Source organism: Haematobia irritans, chromosome 5 (genome assembly GCF_050003625.1).
Source record: "Haematobia irritans isolate KBUSLIRL chromosome 5, ASM5000362v1, whole genome shotgun sequence".
Lineage (NCBI taxonomy): Eukaryota > Metazoa > Arthropoda > Insecta > Diptera > Muscidae > Haematobia > Haematobia irritans.
The window spans coordinates 135769822-135784614 of NC_134401.1; the positions used below are offsets into that span (position 1 = coordinate 135769822).

At 29.8% G+C, this 14793-nt stretch overlaps 2 protein-coding genes across 3 annotated transcripts in view; one reads left to right on the forward strand and one right to left on the reverse strand.

The window, feature by feature from the left end:
* LOC142241485 (uncharacterized) overlaps nt 1-14793 on the forward strand; it is a 153486-nt gene that overhangs the window by 80692 nt on the left and 58001 nt on the right. The gene's annotated exons all lie outside the window — the stretch shown is intronic.
* LOC142241480 (G-protein coupled receptor dmsr-1) overlaps nt 2385-14793 on the reverse strand; it is a 286137-nt gene continuing 273728 nt past the window's right edge. For both annotated transcript variants that reach the window (XM_075313257.1, XM_075313258.1), the window contains exons 7-9: nt 9184-9366; nt 5628-5807; nt 2385-2975 (exon numbers count right to left, since the gene is read on the reverse strand). In XM_075313257.1, coding sequence (XP_075169372.1) covers nt 2654-2975; nt 5628-5807; nt 9184-9366 — 685 coding nt within the window. In that variant the 3' untranslated portion in view covers nt 2385-2653. The remainder of the gene's footprint in view (nt 2976-5627; nt 5808-9183; nt 9367-14793) is intronic.

Consider the following 14793-nt stretch of genomic DNA (forward strand, 5'->3'; position numbering starts at 1 on the left):
AAAATTCTGTGATATTTTGTCAAATAAATAGCTTTTATAATTTTGTAGAATTTTTAATGGATTATAACGCTTGTCGGACCTCAAATATTTTCAAAAATTCACAATTTGTTCAGATTGGATTTAGCATTTTTTTTCGACATAATTTAAATGATTTGTACCATTTTATGAATTCTAACTCTGTTTTAAAGCTATTTGAAACAAAAAAGTTAAAATTATCCACTAAAAGTATGAAAAACCAAGTTATAAAAAATTGAATTAAAATAACTTCCTGGGTAGTTAAAATAAAGAACATCATTGGGAGTGCATCTTCTGGAAGTGCTTTTAAAGTTGTGCCTTTGGAAGAACTTCCAAAATTTTTTGCTGGGAGATTAAAGGGTGATACGGTCAAAATTTGGTCAATATAAACTTGACGTATTTCTTTCAATTTTGCATTTAAAAAACCTGAACACCCCTAATTTTGAAGGTGTGTGTGTGTAGAATGTTGCTCCTATTTTTATTTTGGAATTCACTCTTCAATTGTCAAAATGCCGTCCAAGCAAGAAGAGCAGCGTATCAAAATTTTGCTCGCGCATCGCGAAAATCCGAGCTACTCGCACGCAAAGCTGGCAAAATCGCTAAAAGTTGCCAAATCAACCGTTACAAATGTAATTAAAGTGTTTGGGGAACGTTTGTCGACAGCCAGGAAGTCTGGATCGGGGGGAAATCGAAAACCGGAAGCCGCTGAGACGACAAAGAGAGTTGCCGGTAGTTTTAAGCGAAACCCTAACCTCTCTCTCCGAGATGCCGCAAATACAACCGTGCATCGAGCCAAAAAACGAGCCGGGCTATCGACTTACAAGAAGGTAGTGACTCCAAATCGCGATGATAAACAAAATACGACGGCCAAAGCGCGATCCCGGAGGCTGTACACGACGATGCTGACGAAGTTTGACTGCGTGGTAATGGACGACGAAACCTACGTCAAAGCCGACTACAAGCAGCTTCCGGGACAGGATTTCTTTATGGCAAAAGGAAGGGGAAAGGTAGGAGATGTTTTCAAGCACATAAAACTGTCAAAGTTCGCAAAGAAATATCTGGTTTGGCAAGCCATCTGTACCTATGGCTTGAAAAGCAGCATTTTCATAGCTTCCGGGACTGTCAACCAAGAAATTTACGTGAAAGAGTGTTTGAGTAAACGTCTGCTGCCTTTCCTGAAGAAACACGGTTGTTCCGTACTGTTTTGGCCGGATTTGGCATCTTGCCATTACGGTAAAAAGGCCATGGAGTGGTACGCCGCCAACAACGTGCAGGTGGTTCCCAAGGACAAGAACCCTCCCAACACGCCAGAGCTCCGCCCAATTGAGAAATACTGGGCTATTGTCAAGCGGAACCTAAAGAAGACCAAAAAAACTGCTAAGGACGAGCAGCAGTTCAAGGCAAACTGGCTTTCTGCGGCGAAGAAGGTGGACAAGGTGGCTGTACAAAATCTGATGGCAGGTGTCAAGCGTGAGGCCCGGCAATTCGGGTTTGGAAAAGCGAAAGCCTAACTGAATATTTTTCCTGAATTTTATATTAATTGAACTTGAAAAAGAAATTTAATTTGATTTTTTAAATAAACGATTTCACCGATTTACACGCGTTTTCCCTTGACCAAATTTTGACCGTATCACCCTTTATGTGCTTTTCTATGGCATATTTTCGTCATTGATGATTAACCTTTCTACAGGTAAAGATCGTAATTGCTGATGAGATTTGCTAGAGGAGAAGTCTATCATTGATGATTAACTTTTTAATAAGAAAAGATCTGCAGGAAAATCATCATAGATGATAAGTTCATTATTGGTGATGGGCTTCATATTTGATGATGAGTTTATCGATAAGAAAAATAATGAATGGTGATGAGTGTTTCTTATGGGAAAAGCGGTATATGAAAAATCATCAAGGTAAGGCTTTTTCTATAGAAAATCTGATCATTGAGTTTATCTTTTGAATATGAGTTTTTTTTTCCATAAAAAAAGTTAATTAGTGGCTGATGAACTTCTACAGAAAAAAATCCATCATTGCTTATTTTAAGCTTTTCTTTGTCATTGATTGCGAGACTTTTTCATAATTGATTATGAGCTATTCATGTTCTTGAACATTTATCCATTATTGATGATTGAATTTTATATAACTGTTGATTTTATAAGAAATGATTATTACTGAAAATTGTATTACTCAAATGAAAAGTTCGCGAGTGATATTAAATGGTTATAATGGCATAGCCTTGTAAATCAATACACTGTGTATGTGTGGGTGTTGGTTAGTCTGTATTGGAGAGTTGGTATTGTAAACAAATGCAATCACGTTTACTCTTTCTTATTTAGTTGACCAATATCTTCATGTTTTTTTTCCTGCTGTTGGCATTCAATACTTACGAATGTTGTAGGATTTTTTTTTATCATTCTCACAGTTATCGCATTTCATTGAATGGAAGGACAACCAGCTATATGGATGGACAATCATCATCAGCAGCCACATATCTACTTTGTACACCAGTAGTAGCTGCTGTTGCGATACTTCCTGTTATTGTTGCTGTTGTTGTCGTTGTCGTTGTTATCCTTCTCTGAGTCGATTTCGTTTGTGAAATGGATAAATCGATATCACGATTGCTATTTATCTCCTTTGGATGCAATCAAACACACGTTGTCGTTAAACGTGTCACCCGTGTCAATTCGATGCTACCAAGACGCCTTTTAAAAAACAGAGACTTAAATGTGGTGCGAAATTGTTTTGACATTAATCCATAGAGGACAAAATCAATTGAGGCATTGATAAGGGCAAGTAAATCCATGGTTTCTCCGAATACCTGGTAACAAACATCGAAGAAGCATTTTTCCATTATGCCAGACATGAGACCCAATATGCCTTGAGGAAATTCGGTGAGAAGAAATAGGATAAGGACAGCCACCAAGAGCATTGTTGTACGGTCAGTTCGTCGATCACATTTTGGTATTCTGAAAAAAAGAGGGAAGAGAAAAAACACAGGTATATTGGTAACAAAAAAGGCATTTTTGTCGATGCAAATTTTTATTTGTTTTTATACTCTCCACCATAGAAGGGAGGTATATTAACTTTGTCATTCTGTTTGTAGCACATCGAAATGTTGCTCTAAGACCCCACAGAGTATATATATTCTGGGTCGTGGCGAAATTCTGAGACGATCTAAGCATGTCCATCCGTCTGTTGATATCACACTAACTTCCGAACGAAACAAGCTATCGACTTGAAACTTTGCACAAGTAGTTGTTATTGATGTAGGTCGGATGGTATTGGAAATGGGCCATATCGGTCCCCCATATAAACGGACCCCCAGATTTGGCTTGCGGAGCCTCTAAGAGAAGCATATTTCATCCGATTTGGCTGAAATTTGGTACATAGTGTTAGTATACGGTCTCTAACAACCAAGCAAAAACTGGTTCATATCGGTCCATAATTATATATATACCCCTTATAAACCGATCCCTAGATTTGACCTCCGGAGCCTCTTGGAAGAGCAAAATTCATTCGATTCGGTCGAAATTTGGTACGTGGTGTTAGTATATGGTCTCTTACAATCATGCAAAAATTGGTCCATATCGGTCCATAATTATATATAGCCCCCATATAAACCGATCTCCAGATTTGACCTCCGGAGCGTCTTGGAAGAGCAAAACTCATCTAATTAGGTTAAAATTTGGTACGTGGATTTAGTATATGGTCTCTAATAATCATGCAGGAATTGGTCCATATCGGTCCATAATTATATATAGCCCCCATATAAACCGATCCCCAGATTTGGCCTCCGGAGCCACTTGGAAGAGCAAAATTCATCCGATTCGGTTGAAATATGGTACGTGGAGTTAGTATATGGTCTCTAACAATCATGCAGGAATTGGTCCATATCGGTCCATAATTATATATATACCCCTTATAAACCGATCCCTAGATTTGACCTCTGGAGCCTCTTGGAAGAGCAAAATTCATCTGATTCGGTTGAAATTTGGTACGTGGTTTTAGTATATGGTCTCTAACAATCATGCAGGAATTGGTCCATATCGGTCCATAATTATATATAGCCTCCATATTAACCGATCCTCAGATTTGGTTTTGGAGCCTCTTGAAGGAGCAAATTTCATACAATTCAGTTGAAATTTGGTACGTGGTGTTAGTTTATGGTATCTAACAATCATGCAGGAATTGGTCCATATCGGTTCATAATTATATATAGCCCCCATATAAACCGATCCCCAGATTTGGCTTCCGGAGCCTCTTGGAAGAGCAAAATTCATCCGATTCAGTTGAAATTTGGTACGTGGTGTTAGTATATGGTATCTAACAATCATGCAGGAATTGGTCCATATCGGTCCATAATTATATATAGCCCCTATATTAAACGATCCCCAGATTTGACCTCCGGAGCCTCTTGGAAGAGCAAAATTCATCCGATTTGGTTGAAATATGGTACGTGGTGTTAGTATATGGTCTCTAACAACCATGCAGGAATTGGTCCATATCGGTTCATAATTATATATAGTCTCCATATTAACCGATCCCCAGATTTGGCCTTCGGAGCCTCTTGGAAGAGCAAAATTCGTCCGATTCGGTTGAAATATGGTACGTGGTGCTAGTATATGATCTCTAACAACCATGCAGGAATTGGTCTATATCGGTCCATAACCATATTAACCGATCCTCAGATTTGGTTTTGGAGCCTCTTGGAGGAGCAAATTTCATCCGATTCAGTTGAAATTTGGTACGTGGTGTTAGTATATGGTCTCTAACAACCATGCAATTGGTCCATATCGGTCCATAATTATATATAGCCTCCATATATATCGATCTGCAGATTTGACCTCCGGAACCTCGTGGAGGAGCAAAATTCATGCGATTCGGTTGAAGTTTGGTACATTGGACTTGTATATGGCCGCTAATAGCCATGCAAAAATTAGTCCATATAGGTCTATAGTTATAAATAGTCGATCGCCAATCACACAAAAATTGGTCCATATCGCCAAAAAATAAAAAATAATCTACCAAAATTTTATTTTTATAGAAAATTTTGTCAAAATTTTATTACTATAGCAAATTTTGTTAAAATTTTATTATTATAGCAAATTTTGTCAAAATTTTATTACTATAGGAAGTTTTTTAAAAATTTTAATTCTATAGCAAATTTTGTCAAAATTTTATTACTATAGAAAATTTTGTCAATATTTTATTTCTATAGCAAATTTTGTTAAAATTTTATTACTATAGTATATTTTGTCAAAATTTTATTTCTATAGAAAATTTTGTCAAATTTTTATTTCTATAGAAAATTTTGTAAAAATTTTATTTCTATAGAAAATTTTGTCAAATTGAATTGTATACATATTTAATCGGCCTTTTTTTTGTTTAATATATACCCCCCGTATGGATTAGCTTACAATTTAGAAGACGATGTTAAGAAATTTTAAGATACCTTACCATCGTTAAGTATTACCACAACCCAAGTAATTCGATTGTGGATGACAGTCTTTCGTAGAAGTTTCTACGCAATCCAGGGAGGTGGAGGGTAAATAAGATTCGGCCTGGCCGAACTTACGGCCGTATATACTTGTTTTAGTTTGAGTTCTTTCTCTACTCACCTCGATGAACTTTTCTGCAACTGTTGATGTTGTTCTGTTTTACTGGGATTGTTGTATTCTTTCAGTTTTTGTTTCCTCTTGGAGGCATCACACAATACTTTCACCAGAACGAAACTAATAATTGTCAGTATACAGCATGGCAATAATTTAATGATAACGGAATGAATCCAAAAATTGATTCTGTAGAGAAGAGAGAAATTTTACATTTAATTTACTTATTGGCAATGGATGCATTCAATGAAATAGTATAAAGTTTGCTCTACACGAACAAAATTTTATATAAAATAATTTTAAATAAATTTAATTATTTGTTTAAAATTATTTTCATGTTATCCTGATATCGAAACAAGCGATCAACGTCCAAATGCATGATTTAATTTATAATTAATTATTATTCGAGCTTTATGGACAAAGAGTCAATTGATTCATTGAAAAGAAACTTTATTTTATTAATTAAAATTTCTATTTTTATTTTGTTTAATTTTTAATATTTTTAATTTAACCTGGTTAGTTTAGTGTAGTTCCAGTTTTCTTAAATTTTTATATAAATTAAATATAATTTTTTAATTTAAATTAAATCAAATAAGTATATTAGGTCGTAAGTTTGGGAAGGCCGAATTTTTTCTACACAGAAAAAAATATCACCAAAACATTTCCAAAAGTTGATTGAAGTTGAAAATTGTTTTCAATTAATAAATTAATTGATACGATTACATTTTTAATCAAGATAGAAACATTAAATTAATTAGCTCAATAATTGAAAATTTTAATTAAAAAAAAAAAACTTTTTAATCAAACTCGGAAGACTATGTAAATTAAAAAAGTGATGGATTTTTTTTAATTTTTAACTATAAATTTATTTCAAACAATTTTTTAAACAAACTAAAAACACTAGGTCGGTTAAGAGAGTAATTGAAAATAATTACGTTTTCAATGAAAAAATTAATTGAATATTGCAATCAACATCAATTCAATGTTTAAATTGAATCAATTAAAAAATTAATTAAAATTTGCTAATGAAATGAATTAATTTTTTAATCAGTTAGTTTTTAATGTCCAATTAAAACTGTGATTGATACTATCATTTTCGTGATTGAAGATATATCAATTAAAAAATTAAGTCGATCAATTAATTTTTTAGATTTTTTTTGTGTGTACCCTCCACCATGGATTATTAGAAAGTTCTAGTAAAAACTGTCATCTTACTTGGAATGTAGTAAAACTTGCCGATTGATGGGTATCTTAAAACTTCTTAGTATTGTCTTCTAAATTGTAAGTTAGCCCACATGGTGCCTACATTCAAAGAAAAAGTGAACCCCATATGGCAATAAAGCCAATTAAATTCTATTTTAGTTCATGGAGTTATCATATTTTGTGAAAGTTTCCTGGACTTTAATAATTTTATGTGTACGTAGTTAAATTGACAAAAAAATGGAGGAGGGGGGTGGCGTCTCACACAAAATAGAATTTCATAAAATATGTAAATTTTACCAATAATGTACACATCTTGAACTCAAATTTGATCCTTTAAACTACGAAATTTTCTTTACCAAGTTATAAACAAATTAATTACGTCTTATACATTTTTCGAAAAATATTTACTTATTTTTGTGAAATCGTCGTGAAATCTGAGTTTATAATAAAATGTTCTTAAATTTATCTAATTTTTCTACAATTATCCAAAATTTTCCTTTCTGGTGGGTTTTCGAGTTTATGTTAGACAAAACAGGCAGACTAAATTCTTATATAAGCCAAATTAGTTCTTGATAGAGGTCGAGAACCGATATGAACCAATTTTCGCACATTAATTAGAGAGACAAATTTCAACCGGATCGGAAGAAATTTTCATCTCTAGGAAGCTCCGGAATTCTAATCCGGGATCATTTTATATGGGGGCAATATACAAATATTGACCGATATGGACCAATTTATACATGATTAGTAGAAATCATATACTGACAACACGTAACAAATTTCATCGCCAAGTATGGGGGCAATATATGATTATGGACCGATATGGACTAATTTTTGCATGGTGGTTAGTGACCAAAAATTGGCATTATATACCAAATTTCAACTGGATCGGATGAAATTTGCCCTCCAGGAACCTCCGGAAATCAAATCTTGGATCGATTTATTTGGGAGCTATAAGATTTTGATAAATTTTTCTATAGAATTGAAATTTGCACAAAAAAAAAACAATCTATATAAATAAAATTTTCCGAAAATTTTCTCCTCTAGAAACCTCCGGAAATCAAATCTGGGATCGGTTTATTTGGGAGCTTTTCATAAATTTTTTACAGAAATAAAATTTTTCGAAAATTTTCTATAGAAATAAAATTTTCCGAAATTTTCTATAGAAATAAAATTTTCCGAAAATTTTCTATAGAAATAAAATTTTCCGGAAATTTTCTATAGAAATAAAATTATCCGAAAATTTTCTTTAAAATAAAATTTGACAAAATTTTGTAAGAAATAGAATTTTGTCAAAATTTTCTATAGAAATACAATTTTTAAAAATTGTTTTACAGAAGTAGAATTTGGACGAAATTTTCTATAGAAATACAATTATTACAAAATTTTCTATAGAAATAGAATTTTGACAAAATTTTCTATAGAAAGAATTCGTTTGATTTTAGAGATTTATTTGATTCGAAAAAAGTCTCATTTGATTTGAAAAATGTTTGATTTGAAGTTAAATGATCTACACACCAAATATTTTTTTCTGATTCAATCACGAAAATAATTGATCCAATTAATTTTTTAATTGAAATATCTTCAATCACAGAAATGATAGTATCAATTAAAAAATTAATTGATCCTATTAAAAAATGAATGCATGCTATTAATTTGTGATTTGATTTTTATTTAAATTAAAAAAGTTTTTGATTCAATTAAATTTTTAATTGAATATTTCTTAAAACTCAATTAAGATTTTAATTGGAAAAATTCCCGTAAATTTTTTTTCTGGTAGAGATGATTTTATCATTTATCACTTGCTCTTACCTATTGCTATTTAATAATAATAAAAATACAAATAACACAAATACAAATTTTAGCTTAAAAAAATTATAAATATTATATACTATTTTTGAATCCATCCAGGTGTTATGTTAAATATGTTAATTATTTTTTGCCTTGTTATCTTTGTTCACAGCACTTGAAATATTTTGCTGAATTTTAAATGTATTCCATTGTAAATAATAATAATAATAGATTTTTGATATATTAATATTTATGTGAAATATCCCAGCAAAAACTGTCATTGCCAAATAATCTTGCAGATAACTTGAACTTCAAAATTAGTAACCAATTACAATTTAATGGAAATTTTCAATTTACCACTTAGCAAGGTAGTGTAGTCATGAAAATTTGAAGTACCTACGATGATGGTAAGTCATTATTCTAAAGCATATCACATTGTTGGGTGTATGACCCAAATGCTCTTAGTAAGTAGTTTTTCACCTGAACTGCTTACCCAGTTTTTGCTGGGATAGTAAATAACATCGAAATTTGAATTTTTGGAATTTTCCCTGTTTGCAGCATTATAACTTACCTATAGAGATTGGAATCCTTGTCGGTTTGCACGTAATACAATATTCTCCCCTCTTGCATACGCTCACCCACTTTAAATACCAACAGCGTGGGAAAACATACAATTGGCGAAATTACAAAGGAAAATAGAATGCATTCATTGCAATGCGACAGCAGAAAACTTGCACAAGCTCCATGAGGATGTCTGTAAAAATAGGATGGTAAAAGTTGGCAAAAACGTTGGCTTACGGTTTTTGTTTTGTTTTGTATTAACGCATGTAAGTTTATGAAAAAATCAGAGAAGATGAGAGAGAAAAACAAAGGAAATATATAAATATGTTTTGGGTATATTTTATAAATACACTCAACGAAATTTTGTTAATAGATACACAATAAAAAATTAATCTGCTACAATAGGATAATGATAGCTGTATGCAATAGAAACTTAATCTGGGTTTCATAACATTTCCTCATACATACAAAAGAAATTCATTAAAATTGAGCCAACGAACATTTTTCATCGATATAACGAAATATTTTCATTAATATAATGAAAATATTCGTTAATAGTACGAAACGTTACGTTAATTCACAAAAATTCGTTATAATTTCGTTGTATTAACGAATTTGTTTCATTGGCTCGCTTTTAATGAAACATTTCGTTAATATAACGAACCTTTTTCTACCAGTGTAATAGTAACCCAATAGAGAAATTCAATTGAAGTTTTAGGAATCATCCAAAATGTTATTTCTATCGAAATAAAAATTTGAGAAAATTTTGTCAAATGTTTATTTCTATAAGAAATTGTGTCAAAATTTTATTTCTATAGAAAATTTTGTCAAAATTGTATTTCTCTAGAAAATTTTGTCAAAATTTTATTTCTATAGAATATTTTGTCAAAATTTTATTTCTACAGAACATTTCTTCAATTTGTTTCTGTAGAACATTTTTTCAAAATTTTATTTCTCTAGAAAATTTTGTCAAATTTTTTTTCTATAGGAAATTTTGTCAATTTTTTTCTATAGAAAAGTTTGTCAAAATTTTATTTCTATAGAAAATTTTGTCAAAATTTTATTTCTATAGAAAATTTTGTCAAAATTTTATTTCTATAGAAAATTTTGTCAAAATTTTATTTCTATAGAAAATTTTGTCAAAATTTTATTTCTATAGAAAATTTTGTCAAAATTTTATTTCTATAGAAAATTTTGTCAATTTTTTTCTATAGAAAAGTTTGTCAAAATTTTATTTCTATAGAAAATGTTGTCAAAATTTTATTTCTATAGAATATTTTGTCAAAATTTTATTTCTATAAGAAATTTTGTCAAAATTTTATTTCTATAGAATATTTTGTCAAAATTTTATTTCTATAAGAAATTTTGTCAAAATTTTATTTCTCTAGAAAATTTTGTCAAAATTTTATTTCTATAGAAAATTTTGTCAAAATTTTATTTCTATAGAAAATTTTGTCAAAGTTTTATTTCTATAGAAAATTTTGTCAAAATTTTATTTCTATAGAAAATTTTGTCAAAATTTTATTTCTATAGAAAATTTTGTCGAAATTTTATTTATATAGAATATTTTGCAAAAATTGTATTTCTCTAGAAAATTTTGTCAAAATTTTATTTCTATAGAATATTTTATCAAAATTTTATTTCTATAGAACATTTCTTCAATTTTTTATAGAATATTTTTTCAAAATTTTATTTCTCTAGAAAATTTTGCCATTTTTTTTTTTCAATTTGTACAATTAATTATTATTTTTCGAGCTTTATGGACAAATTACATCAAGGAATTTGATCTATAGAACCATTGAAAAGAAACCGCCAGATACAAATCTATACACGCCTGGACTGTACATGTTTCGGTTCGGGCGAATGAACCTTTCCACAGCCTTTAGTATAGATCTGGCTTGGAGAGATAACTCAATTTTGTTCCCTTTATGATAATTTGTTATGGAGAAAACATTTGGCAATTTTCTTCTTACAAATTGAATCATCTTACCTCCCACTGTGCATCATCTTTTCATATAGTTACAAATCCCTTAATCTTATTTTTATTTCGTTTTGTTACTGCAGTGATGCAACAACACGAAATTTATTTTTAGAAGCTACGCTGAATCCACATTAGTAGTGAACAATCAAACAAAGCTTGTTTTTTTCTACAGTTAACAACAACATGTGACAACTTACAGAAACATGTTGCAAGGAGACAACAATTCTAACGCGTACATTAGTAGTGTTTTTTCCTAGTTTACGACGGGTTCTTCGTTACCTATTATTTTTTTTCTATAAAATTTTGTCAAAAATATATTTCTATAGAATATTTTGTCAAAATTTTATTTCTATAGAATATTTTGTCAAAATTTTATTTCTACAAGAAATTTTGTCAAAATTTTATTTCTCTAGAAAATTTTGTCAAAATTTTATTTCTATAGAAAATTTTGTCAAAGTTTTATTTCTATAGAAAATTTTGTCAAAATTTTATTTCTATAGAAAATTGTGTCAAAATTTTATTTCGTTTTGTCCTGTTATTGTTGATTTATTCTTCAATCATTTTGTTGTTTTTGATTTCAGCTAAAATCATGCATTGACTAAACTACAAGTGTAGCTTAACCAACAGAGGACAAAATTTGTTTGTCAAATTTGTTTGGGCAAAGGCCGGCTATAATAAACCTTTTTTCGCAAGGTTCAAGTGTGGTTCACTGTGGGATTAGTGAACTGCCTGAATTTATTCTGATAATTGGTTGATAATTTTGCTGCAAGTAGAGGATGTTGATGAGGAATGTGGTAATTCCGAAACGTGCGTCCACCCAACCATCTTGTAGGGCTTTGCCTAAATTTGACAAACATTGTTTTCCTCTGTTGGTTAAGCTACACTTCTAGTTTAGTCAATGCATGGTTTTAAACTGAAATCAAAAACAAAAGAATTTTATTTCTATAAAAATTTTGTCAAAATTTTATTTCTATAGAAAATTTTGTCAAAATTTTATTTCTATAGAAAATTTTGTCCAAATTTTATTTCTATGGAAAATTTTGTCAAAATTTTATTTCTATAGAAAATTTTGTCAAAATTTTATTTCTCTAGAAAATTTTGTCAAAACTTTATTTCTATAGAAAATTTTGTCAAAATTTTATTTCTATAGAAAATTTTGTCAAAATTTTATTTCTATAGAAAATTGTGTCAAAATTTTATTTCGTTTTGTCCTGTTATTGTTGATTTATTCTTCAATCATTTTGTTGTTTTTGATTTCAGCTAAAATCATGCATTGACTAAACTACAAGTGTAGCTTAACCAACAGAGGACAAAATTTGTTTGTCAAATTTATTTGGGCAAAGGCCGGCTATAATAAACCTTTTTTCGCAAGGTTCAAATGTGGTTCACTTTGGGTTTTGTGAACTGCCTGAATTTATTCTGATAACTGGTTGATAGTTTTGCTCCAAGGAGAGGATGCTGATGAGGAATGTGGTAATTCCGAAACGTGCGTCCACCCAACCATCTTGCAGTCTATAGGGCTTTGCCTAAATAAATTTGACAAACATTATTTTCCTCTGTTGGTTAAGCTACACTTCTAGTTTAGTCAATGCATGGTTTTAAGCTGAAATCAAAACAAACCAAATGATCAAAAACAAAAGAATTTATTTCTATAGAAAATTTTGTCAAAAGATTTATTTCTATAGAAAATTTTGTTTCTATAGAAAATTTTGTCAAAATTTTATTTCTAAAGAAAATTTTGTCAAAATTTTATTTCTATAGAAAATTTTGTCAAAATTTTACTTCTATAGAAAATTTTGTCAAATTTTTTTTTCTAATGTTATTTCTATAGAAAATTTGTCAAAATTTTATTTCTATAGAAAATTTTTTCAACATTTTATTTCTATAGAAATTTTTGTCAAAATTTTATTTCGTTTCGTTTTGTCTTGTTATTGTTGGTTTATTCTTTAATCATTTTGTTGTTTTTTATTTCAGCTTAAAACCATGCATTGACTAAACTACAAGTGTAGCTTAACCAACAGAGGAAAAGAATGTTTGTCAAATTTATTTGGGCAAAGGCCGGCTATCATAAACCTTTTTTCGCAAGGTTCAATTGTGGTTCACTTTGGGTTTAGTGAACTGCCTGAATTTATTCTGATAACTGGTTGATAGTTTTGCTCCAAGGAGAGGGTGCTGATGAGGAATGTGGTAATTCCAAACGTGCGTCCACCCAACCATCTTGCAGTTTATAGGGCTTTGCCTAAATAAATTTGACAAACATTATTTTCCTCTGTTGGTTAAGCTACACTTGTAATTTAGTCAATGCGTGGTTTTAAGCTGAAATCAAAAACAACCATATGATCAAAAACAAAAGAATTTATTTCTATAAAAATTTTATCAAAATTTTATTTCTATAGAAAATTTTGTCAAAATTTTATTTTTATAGAAAATTTTGTCAAAATTTTATTTCTCCAGAAAACTTTGTCAAAAGTTTTATTTCTATAGAAAATTTTGTCAAAAGATTTATTTCTATAGAAAATTTTGTCAAAAGTTTTATTTCTATAGAAAATTTTGTCAAAAGTTTTATTTCTATAGAAAATTTTGTCAAAATTTTATTGCTAATGTTATTTCTATAGAAAATTTTGTCAAAATTTTATTTCTATAGAAAATTTTGTCAAAATTTTATTTCTATTGGAAATTGTGTCAAAATTTTATTTCTATAGAAAATTTTGTCAAAATTTTATTTCTACAAGAAATTTTGTCAAAATTTTATTTCTCTAGAAAATTTTGTCAAAATTTTATTTCTATAGAAAATTTTGTCAAAGTTTTATTTCTATAGAAAATTTTGTCAAAATTTTATTTCGTTTTGTCCTGTTATTGTTGATTTATTCTTCAATCATTTTGTTGTTTTTGATTTCAGCTAAAATCATGCATTGACTAAACTACAAGTGTAGCTTAACCAACAGAGGACAAAATTTGTTTGTCAAATTTGTTTGGGCAAAGGCCGGCTATAATAAACCTTTTTTCGCAAGGTTCAAGTGTGGTTCACTGTGGGATTAGTGAACTGCCTGAATTTATTCTGATAATTGGTTGATAATTTTGCTGCAAGTAGAGGATGTTGATGAGGAATGTGGTAATTCCGAAACGTGCGTCCACCCAACCATCTTGTAGGGCTTTGCCTAAATTTGACAAACATTGTTTTCCTCTGTTGGTTAAGCTACACTTCTAGTTTAGTCAATGCATGGTTTTAAGCTGAAATCAAAAACAAAAGAATTTTATTTCTATAAAAATTTTGTCAAAATTTTATTTCTATAGAAAATTTTGTCAAAATTTTATTTCTATAGAAAATTTTGTCAAAATTTTATTTCTATAGGAAATTGTGTCAAAATTTTATTTCTATAGAAAATTTTGTCAAAATTTTATTTCTACAAGAAATTTTGTCAAAATTTTATTTCTCTAGAAAATTTTGTCAAAATTTTATTTCTATAGAAAATTTTGTCAAAGTTTTATTTCTATAGAAAATTTTGTCAAAATTTTATTTCTATAGAAAATTGTGTCAAAATTTTATTTCGTTTTGTCCTGTTATTGTTGATTTATTCTTCAATCATTTTGTTGTTTTTGATTTCAGCTAAAATCATGCATTGACTAAACTACAAGTGT